This window comes from Lynx rufus, unplaced genomic scaffold (genome assembly GCF_022079265.1).
Source record: "Lynx rufus isolate CCGP_SWC_20201006 ecotype Redwood Valley unplaced genomic scaffold, mLynRuf1.p SCAF_6, whole genome shotgun sequence".
NCBI lineage: Eukaryota > Metazoa > Chordata > Mammalia > Carnivora > Felidae > Lynx > Lynx rufus.
The window spans coordinates 121,800,209-121,811,042 of record NW_025814878.1 but is presented as its reverse complement, the minus strand read 5'-3'; the positions used below and the strand labels follow the sequence as shown (position 1 = coordinate 121,811,042).

The 10,834-nt window shown below is 42.4% G+C and overlaps 1 protein-coding gene across 1 annotated transcript; it reads right to left on the bottom strand.

Annotated features, from left to right (window-relative positions):
- Positions 1-8,897: 8,897 nt before the first annotated feature.
- FAM50B (family with sequence similarity 50 member B) lies at positions 8,898-9,908 on the bottom strand. Its single transcript, XM_047101518.1, has one exon. It carries the CDS (start codon positions 9,906-9,908, stop codon positions 8,898-8,900), a length of 1,011 nt encoding a protein of 336 aa, XP_046957474.1.
- Positions 9,909-10,834: the final 926 nt, after the last annotated feature.

Genomic DNA, 10,834 nt, shown 5'->3' with positions numbered 1-10,834 from the left:
ATAACCCAGTGAAGAAATGGGCAGAAAACATGAATAGACACTTCTCTAAAGAAGACATCCAGATGGCCAACAGGCACATAAAAAGATGCTCAACGTCGCTCCTCATCAGGGAAATACAAATCAAAACCACACTCAGATACCACCTCACGCCAGTCAGAGTGTCTAAACCGAACAAATCAGGAGACTACAGATGCTGGGGAGGATGTGGAGAAATGGGAACCTTCTTGCACTGTTGGTGGGAATGCAAACTGCTGCAGCCACTATGGAAAACAGTGTGGAGGTTCCTCAAAAAAATTAAAAATAGATATACCCTATGACCCAGGAATAGCACTGCTAGGAATTTACCCAAGGGATATAGTACTGATGCATAGGGGCACTTGCACCCCAATGTTCATAGCAGCACTCTCAACAATAGCCAAATTATGGAAAGAGCCTAAATGTCCATCAACTGATGAATGGATAAAGAAATTGTGGTTTATATACACAATGGAGTACTATGTGGCAATGAGAAAGAATGAAATATGGCCCTTTGTAGCAACATGGATGGAACTGGAGAGTGTTATGCTAGGTGAAATAAGCCATACAGAGAGAGACAGATACCATATGTTTTCACTCTTATGTGGATCCTGAGAAACTTAACAGAAATCATGGGGGAGGGGAGGGGGAAAAAAAAAAGAGGGTAGAGTGGGAGAGAGCCAAAGCATAAGAGACTCTTAAAAACTGAAAATAAACTGAGGGTTGATGGGGGGTGGGATGGAGGGGAGGGTGGGTGATGGGTATTGAGGAGGGTACCTTTTGGGATGAGCACTGGGTGTTGTATGGACACCAATTTGACAATAAACTTCATATATTGAAAAAAAATAAAAAAGGAAAGAAAATGTAAAAAAATATGGAAAAAGAAGAGGCTTAGAAAAAGAGAGATAAAAAAATCTAGGACTATGAGGGGAGAATTAGAGAACTAAGTGATGCAATTAAATGAAATAATATCCATATAATAGGAATTCCAGAAGAGGGAGAGAGAGAGAAAGGGGCTGAAGATGTACTTGAACAAATCATAGCTGACAACTTCCCTGATCTGCAGAAGGAAAAAGGCATTGAAACCCAAGAGGCACAGAGAACTCTCTTCACACGTAACTTGAATCCATCTTCTGCACGACCTATCATAGTGAAACTGGCAAAATATAAGGATAAAGAGAAAATTCTGAAAGCAGCTAGGGATAAACATGCTCTAAATTATAAAAGGAGACCCATAAGACTAGTGGCAGACCTGTCTACTGAAACTTGGCAGGCCAGAAAGGAATGGCAGGAAATCTTCAATGTGATGAACAGAAAAAAATATGTAGCCGAGAATCCTTTATCCAGCAAGTCTGTCAATCAGAATAGAAGGAGAGATAAAGTTCTTCCCAAACAAACAAAAACTGAAGGAATTCATCACCACTAAACCAGCCCTACAAGAGATCCTAAGGGGATTCTGTGAGTGAAATGTTGCAAGGACCACAAAGTACCAGAGACATTACTACAAGCATGAAACCTACAGACATCACAATGATTCTAAACCCATATCTTTCTATAATAACACTGAATGTAAATGGACTAAATGCGCCAACCAAAAGACATAGGGTATCAGAATGGATAACAAAAACAAGACCCATCTATTTCTGCCCACAAGAGACTCATTTTAGACCTGAGGACACCTTCAGATTGAAAGTGAAGGGATGGAAAACTATCATGCTACTGGAAGTCAAAAGAAGGTGGAGTAGCCATACTTATATCAGACACACTAGACTTTAAATTAAAGGTTGTAAGAAGAGATGAAGAAGGGCATTATATAATAATTACAGGGTCTATTCATCAGGAAAAGCTAACAATTATAAATGTCTATGTGCCAAATACGGGAACCCCCAAATATATAAAACAATTAATCACAAACATAAGCAACCTTATTGATAAGAATGTGGTAATTGCAGGGGACTTTACACTCCACAATGGATAGATCATCTAGACACAGGATCAATAAAGAAACAAGGGCCCTGAATGATACATTGGATCAGATGGACTTGACAGGTATATTTAGAACTCTGCATCCCAAAGCAACAGAATATACTTTCTTCTCAAGTGCACATGGAACATTCTCCAAGATAGATCACATACTGGGTCACAAAACAGCCCTTCATAAGTATACAAGAATTGAGATCATACCATGCATACTTTCAGACCACAATGCTATGAAGCTTGAAATCAACCACAGGAAAAAGTCTGGAAAACATCCAAAAGTGTGGAGGTTAAAGAACACCCTACTAAAGAATGAATGGGTCAACCAGACAATTAGAGAAGAAATTAAAAAATATATGGAAACAAATGAAAATGAAAATACAACAATCCAAATGCTTTGGGATTCATCAAAAGCAGTCCTGAGAGGAAAATACATTGCAATCCAGGCCTATCTCAAGAAACAAGAAAAATCCCAAATACAAAATCTAACAGCACACCTAAAGGAAATAGAAGCAGAACAGCAAACACACCCCAAACCCAGAAGAAGAAGAGAAATAATAAAGATCAGAACAGAAATAAACAATATAAAATCTAAGAAAACTGTAAAGCAGATCAATGAAACCAAGAGTTGGCTTTTTGAAAAAATAAACAAAATTGATAAACCTCTAGCCAGGCTTCTCAAAAAGAAAAGGGAGATGACCCAAATAGATAAAATCAGGAATGAAAATGGAATTATTACAACCAATCCCTCAGAAATACAAGCAAGTATCAGGGAATACTATAAAAAATTATATGCCAACAGAATGGACAACCTGGAAGAAATGGACAAATTACTAAGTACCCACACACTTCCAAACTCAAACAGGAAGAAATAGAAAACTTGAACAGACCCATAACCAGCAAAGAAATTGAATCAGTCATCAAAAATCTCCCAACAAATAACAGTCCAGGACCAGATGACTTCCCAGGGAAATACTACCAGACATTTAAAGCAGAGATAATACCCATCCTTCTCAAGCTGTTCAAAAAAATAGAAAGGAAAGGAAAACTTCCAGACTCATTCTATGAAGCCAGCATTACTTTGATTCCTAAGTGAGACAGCGACCCAGCAAAAAAAAGAGAACTAAAGACCAATATCCCTGATGAATATGGATGCAAAAATTTTCAACAAGATATTAGCAAATCAAACTCAACAGAATATAAAAAGAATTATTCACCATGATCAAGTGGGATTCATTCCTGTGGGCTGCAGGGATGGTTCAACATTCGCAAATTAACCAATGCGATACATCACATTAATAAAAGAAAAGATAAGAATCATATGATCCTGTCAATTGATGCAGAAAAGCATTTGACAAAATTCAGCATCCTTTCTGAATAAAAACCCTCAAGAAAGTCAGGATAGAAGGAAAATACTTAAACATCATAAAAGCCATTTATGAAAAGCCCACAGTTAATATCATCCTCAATGGGGAAAAACTGAGAGCTTTCCCCCTGAGATCAGGAACACGACAGGGATGTCCACTCTCACCGCTGTTGTTTAACAGTGTTGGAAGTTCTAGCATTAGCAATCACACAGCAAAAGGAAATCAAAGGCATCAAAATTGGCAAAGATGAAATCAAGCTTCCACTTTTTGCAGATGACATGATATTATACATGGAAAACCCGACAGACTCTACCAAAAGTCTGCTAGAACTGATACATGAATTCAGCAAAGTCGCAGGATACAAAATCAATGTACAGAAATCAGTTGCATTCTTATACACTAATAATGAAGTGACAGAAAGACAAATAAAGAAACTGATCCCATTCACAATTGCACCAAGAAGCATAAAATACCTAGGAATAAACCTAACCAAAGATTTAAAAGATCTGTATGCTGAAAACTATAGAAAGCTTATGAAGGAAATTGAAGAAGACATAAAGAAATGGAAAAACATCCCGTCCTCATGGATTGAAAGAATAAATATTGTTAAAATGTCAATACTACCCAAAGCTATCTACACATTCAATGCAATCCCAATCAAAATTTCACCAGCATTCTTCCCAAAGCTAGAACAAGCAATCCTAAAATTTGTATGGAACCGCAAAAGACCCCGAATAGCCAAAGTAATTTTGAAAAAGACCAAAGCAGGAGGCATCACAATCCCAGACTTTAGCCTCTACTACAAACCTGTAATCATCAAGACAGCATGGTATTGGCACAAAAACAGACACATAGACCAATGGAATAGAATAGAAACCCCAGAATTAGACCTACAAAAGTATGGCCAACTAATCTTTGACAAAGCAGGAAAGAACATCCAATGGAAAAAAGACAGTCTCTTTAACAAATGGTGCTGGGAGAACTGGACAGCAATATGCAGAAGAATTAAACTAGACCACTTTCTCACATCATTCACAAAAATAAACTCAAAACGGATGAAAGACTTGAATGTGAGACAGAAAACCATCAAAACCCTAGAGGAGAAAGCAGGAAAAAACCTCTCTGACCTCAGCCACAGAAATTTCTTACTTGACACATCTCCAAAGGGAAGGGAATTAAAAGCAAAAATGAACTATTGGGACCTCATGAAGATAAAAAAGCTTCTGCACAGGAAAGGAGACAATCAACAAAACTAAAAGGCAACCAATGGAATGGGAAAAGATATTTGCAAATGACATATCGGACAAAGGGCTAGTATCCAAAATCTATAAAGAGCTCACCAAACTCCACACCCGAGAAACAAATAACCCAGTGGAGAAATGGGAAGAAAACATGAATAGACACTTCTCTAAAGAAGACATCCAGATGGCCAACAGGCACATGAAAAGATGCTCAATGTCGCTCCTCATCAGGGAAATACAAATCAAAACCACACTCAGATACCACCTCACGTCAGTCAGAGTGGCCAAAATGAACAAATCAGGAGAATATAGATGCTGGCGAGGATGTGGAGAAACGGGAATCCTCTTGCACTGTTGGTGGGAATGCAAACTGGTGCAGCCGCTCTGGAAAACAGTGTGGAGGTTCCTCAAAAAATTAAAAATAGATCTACCCTATGACCCAGGAATAGCACTGCTAGGAATTTACCCAAGGGATACAGGAGTGCTGATGCATAGGGGCACTTGCACCCCAATGTTTATATCAGCACTTTCAACAATAGCCAACTTATGGAAAGAGCCTAAATGTCCATAAACTGACGAATGGATAAAGAAGTTGTGGTTTATATGTAATGGAATACTACTTGGCAAGGAGAAAGAATGAAATCTGACCATTTGTAGCAACGTGGATAGAACTGGAGAGTGTTATGCTAAGTGAAATAAGTCATACGGAGAAAGATACCATATGTTTTCACTCTTATGTGGATCCTGAGAAACGTAACAGAATTCCATGGGGGAGGAAAAGGAAAGAAAAAAAAAAAGGATAGAGAGGGAGGGAGCCAAAACACAAGAGACTCTTAAAAACTGAGAACAAACTGAGGGTTGATGGGGGGTGGGATGGAGGGGAGGGTGAGTGATGGGTATTAAGGAGAGCACCTGTTGGGATGAGCAATGGGTATTGTATGGAAACCAATTTGACAATAAATTTCATATTTAAAAAAATAGTAAAAAAACAAAAAAAAATTTTAGAAAGAATATGAAAAAAACTAGTTCAAAAAGATATATGCAGCCCTATGTTTTTTGTATCATTATTTACAATAGTCAAATTATGGAAACAACCTAAGTGTCCATCAAGAGATGAATGGATAAAGAAGATATGGTAATATGTATGTAGATAGATAGATAGATAGATAGATAGATAGATAGATATAGATAGATAGATATAGATATTAGTCACGAAAAAGAATGAAATCTTGCCATTTGCAACAACATGGATGGAGCTAGAGAGTATAATGCTAAGTAAAATAAGTCAGAGAAAGAAAAATACCATAATGAGTTCATTCGTATGTGGAATCTTAGAAACAAATGAGCAATTAAAATAGACAAACCAAAAAACATAATCTTAACTACAGAGTACAAACTGATGGTTACCAGAGGGCAGGTGGGTAGGGGGATGGATGAAATAGTTAAAGGGGATTAAAGAGTACACTTATCATGATGAGCGTTGAGTAATGTTAGAATTGTTGAACCATTATATTGTACACCTGAAACTAATATAACACTGTATCTTAACTATACTGAAATTAAAAAATAAATAATCTTTTCTTCAAAATAAAAAAAAAAAGACTACATCTCCCAGCTTTCCTTGGAGCAAAGTGTGCCAAAGAACCAAGCTCTGGCAAAAGGGATCTAAATCAAAGTATTATTTGTCAGTTTACACGTATCCTTAAGAAACAGTCATTTTATGCCTTTGGGCTTTCCTTCTCCCCTTACCTTCTTTCTGTTTCCTGGTATGTGTATGTGGTGGTTGGAGTTGGAGCTTCCATCTTGGATTATGAGGTATCTGCAGGTATGGAGACCACTTTGGTAAAACAACAGATGGAAGTAGCCTGGGTCCTTGATTGATGCTATGCAAATTTATCTCTAGATTTGTAGAGGAAAAGAAATAAGCTTGCTTAAGCCACTGTGAACTTTGTGGATTTTGTCATGCATGGAAGGATTAAGTAACTAAGTGAGTCTAAGTAACACCAAACCATTACAGATGCAAGGGTTGGACTGTGGCCAGGATATCAATGTTCAAATTAAAGCTGGATTAGAAAATGTAGCTTGGACCTGCAAGCGAAGATGTGGGGTCCTACTATTAGCACCCTCTAAGTCTAGGTCTTGAGTTAAGATGTTAGAAGTGCACACTACAGAGGGGCGCCTGAGTGACTTGATCGATTAAGTGACCAACTTTGGCTCAGGTCATGATCTCGCCATCCATGGGTTTGAGCCCCAAGTCAGGCTCTGTGCTCACAGCTCAGAGCCTGGAGCCTGCTTTGGATTCTGTCTTCCTCTCTCTATGTCCCTCACCACTCATTCTCTCTCTTTCTCAAAGATAAATCACTACTAAAAAAAAAAAAGTGCAGACTACAGAACAGACATCTAGCCGGCTACAGGTTTTTAAAATCTTACTGTGCATATGAATCACCTGGTGATCCTGTTGGAACACACATTCTGATTCAGTAGGTGTGGGGTAGGACCCGAGATTCTGCTTTCTGATAAGCTGCCAAGGGCTAACACTGCCACTCCAAGGACCACACTTTGGGTAGTACCATTTCACACACACACACACCCACCACCACCACCAAGTAAATCAGAGTCCAGAGATAAGGCCCTCAGCCTGTCCTGAGCTCTGACCCAGGTGTACGTATGGTCTGGAATCTCAGGGAAGGAGTTAGTAAGAGGTAGAGAGAAGGCAACCCTAACACATTCCTTCTCAAAACTGACTGCACGTTGAATCCTGGGGAGCTTCAAAACATGCTAATGTCTACGTCCCACTGAGATCCTGACTCTGGATGTGACCTGGGAATTGGAAGGTTTAAAAGCTTCCCCAATGATCCTAATAGTCCCAATGCTGGGACCCACAGCCCAGAGGGCCAACATTCTGGCAGAAGTTCTTGTTTGTGGGTTGAGTCAAGAACTCTGAGAAAAGAAGAGTCCCTCCTACCCTCCAAGCTGGGACTGGGGTAAAGTGAGTGAGGCATCTCCCTTGGGCATTAAGGCAAATGTTGGAGGTGGAGAGTGGAAACACCCAAAAACTCTGTAATGAAGATAAATATTTTAATGCAATATTTAAAGATTTTTTTAATATTTATTTTTGAGAGAGAGGGAGAGAGACAGAGTGTGAGCTGGAGAGGTGCAGAGAGAGAGGGAGACAGAATCTGAAGCAGGCTCTGGGCTCTGAGCTGTCAGCACAGAGTCCGATGTGGGGCTAGAACCCACTAACTGGGAGATCATGACCTGAGCTGAAGTCTGACCCTCAACCAACTGAGCCACCCAGGCGCCCCTAATGCAATATTTTAAATAATCAACATTAACACAAGGAAATCCACACTGAATCAAGTATCAAAACTTTAAGGCAAATAAAGACAGAATCTTTAACAGCACTGTGCAGAGCCATATTGGAGCTTGAGGCAAAAGGCAAACAGAAATCCTGATCTCTAGGCTATACTAACCAACTCCCAACCCCTGGGGCTAAACAATCTAGCTAAGGATCACTCAGAAGGGGTCTGCTCTCCCAGTTTGTGAGCCACTGCCCCCTCCCAACACCCCTGATCTTGGTTAAAGTTGTGGGCAGGTCAACCTTTTGTCCTCACATGGTTCTGAAATGGGTCATAGTGGTTCTTTAAATAAATTAACCAAGACCAAAGAATAACAGACATTTATTGAGTTCTAAGTGCTTTACAAATACTTATTTAATCTCCAAAGAGATCTTATGACATAAGAGCTATTGTTACCCTACTTACAGTAGAGGAAACTGAGGCACAGAGGTTCAATTAATTTGTCCCAAATTATACAGCAGGTAAAGAAGTTAAATTGGGAATCAAACACAGGCAGTTTGGCTCCAAAGTCCATGCCCACGAGTACTTCCTTAAATACCGTGACCCAGGTCAAAAATGTGCCCCTTACTCTCACTTGTGTCCCACGGTATGCCCAGTCATGGTTCCAATACAGCTCAACGCGGCCATATCATGAATTCACACAGTAACATTAAAAATCGCCCCCAACCCCCTGCAAAACAACCAAACCAAAAGTAACCATCAGCAACAGAATGACAACACTTGAATCACGAGAACTTTCGGCTCTTTATTAAATTTCGGGAAAGAAATGGAGGTCACCAAATTAAGTTGGAATTTCCAGGGTACAGAAAACCGTTTCCTCTGCTGGCTGTCGCTGCCTCGGTGCGGGCAGGAGGTCACCAGGGGGCGGCCAAGGCTCCATATGCAGGACAAGGTGGGGGTGGGACATGACAGGGAGCCTCAGAGGAGCGGGAAGGGGGTCATCGGATCGTGTACTTGTCCCACTTCTTTTCAGGGTCGTAGGGTTCCCAGCGGCTCGCGGGGAAGATGTGCTTGTTCTTCTCGTACCAGCTCCGCAGCACCACCTTGCCCGCGTGTGACTCATCCTTTTCCATGGTGGCGTCGCTCAGCAGCCTCACGTCATCGTGCACGTCGAAGTTGAAGAGCGGCCCACTCTTGCCCCGGGCCTTGGTGACGATGAAGTCGTAGAAGGTGTGGTAGTGGGGCAGGATCAGGTCCTCCTTGATGTACATGAGCTGCTCCACGCCCGCCGACCGCAGCTCACGGAAGTCCTTTCGCAGCCCCTGCAGGGCCCTCTTCAGGAACTGCTGCACGGTGCCACCCTTGTGGATGCGCACGGTGCGCCGGTGCCCGGAGCCGTCCCAGTAGCTGAACGTGACCTCCATCTCCTCGCGCTTCACCTTCTCGCGCCTGGCCTCCCACTCCTGCCGCAGCTGCTCCCGCAGCCGGTTCTCCTCCTCCTCGCGGTCGCGGTCAGGCAGGAAGCTCGTGTCCACATCTGGATTCTTCCCCAGGTTCTTCTTCTTGCTCAGGCCCGCTGACGTGGGCTGCTCCCTAGCCGCCACCTCCTCATCCACGTTGCCCTCGTCGCCCTCGTCGAGCGTGAAGGACAGGCTGCAAATCTTTCGCTTCTGCTCCTGCTTACGCTCCTTCTCCCGCAGTGCCTCCAGCTGCAGCCGCCGCGCCTCCAGCTGCTCCCTCTTGGCCAGCTGCATCTCCCGCTCCTTGAGCAGGGCCTCCTGCTTGGCCTTCATGTCGTTCAGGGTCACCAGGCCCACCGTGCTCGACTTCAGCTCGGCCTCCACGGCGTCGTAATGAGCCGAGAATTTGTTGTCCACCTTCGACTTGATGAGGGTCTCCTCGGCGATCCGCTGCTTCAGCACCTCCATCTGCTCCTTCTGCTTTTCCCGCTTCTTGATCAGGTGCATGGCCCGGCCGGCCTCCCGCATCGTGCCCTTGTACTGCGCCATGCTGGCAGCTCGGCACGCCCACTCCCGCTTCCAGTTCCTGTCTGATGCCTGGGAGTTTCCGGGCTAGCTCATGGATTCTGCTGCAATGAAAAACACTTGAGTTAGAAAGGGGCCAATAACAATGGTTTGATTAATGTTTCAGAGCGGTGCATTCTACTAGAATTTTCTGGAATGACGGAAGTGTTCTGTAGCTGTGCTGACCGATGTGTAGCCATGTGAGGCTATTGTGCCCTTGAAATGTGGCTAGTGCCATCAAGACAATGACTTTTATTTTAATTAATTTAAATTTAAATAGCCATATGTGACTAATAGCTCCCATGTTGGACATTGCAAAGCTGGGTTTTGAGAGCTGTACGTGGAGAGGGTTGGTTTACAGAGCAAATTTTCACCCGTCCAGGTACCCTTATCTGTCTGGGTACCCCTGTCAAGCAAGATTTGGGGAACCAAGAAAGCAGGCCTGCAATGGGCCTGGGACTGGATTTGGGTGTATTGACCACAGGAAAGCAGAGTCTGAGAGGAAAATGTCCAGGTTGGCCCTGGAGGAGAAGGCACCTGTCCTCGCAATCAGATACACCACTCTTCTTGAAGAGGTAAGTGAGTGAGGGGAGAAGGGTCAGACAAAAGCATCTTTTAGTACTTTCCTAGAGGGTGGTAATGTTAGCTAAGATCCTATTAATATGTTAGAAGTGAGGCAGGACTGTATTAGTTGTTGTCCCTTGAGAATAATTTCTGCAGTGAGTATTTGTTGAGTTCACCTTATGCCCAGTACTAAAGTATGCAGAAGCAGTGTAGGTATGGCCCTGCTTGCTGTGGAAAACAAGGCATCTAGGAATGCTTCTTGGTGTTTCAGCCAAAGTGGAATGAAGCCTCCCCCTAATTTTATTGGACTCAACTTGAATCAACCATCTTCCGTCAAGACCAGTCCA

Bases quoted from the DNA above. Each gene is read 5' to 3' on its own strand.
- FAM50B (XM_047101518.1), bottom strand. From the start codon at position 9,908: ATGGCGCAGTACAAGGGCACGATGCGGGAGGCCGGCCGGGCCATGCAC.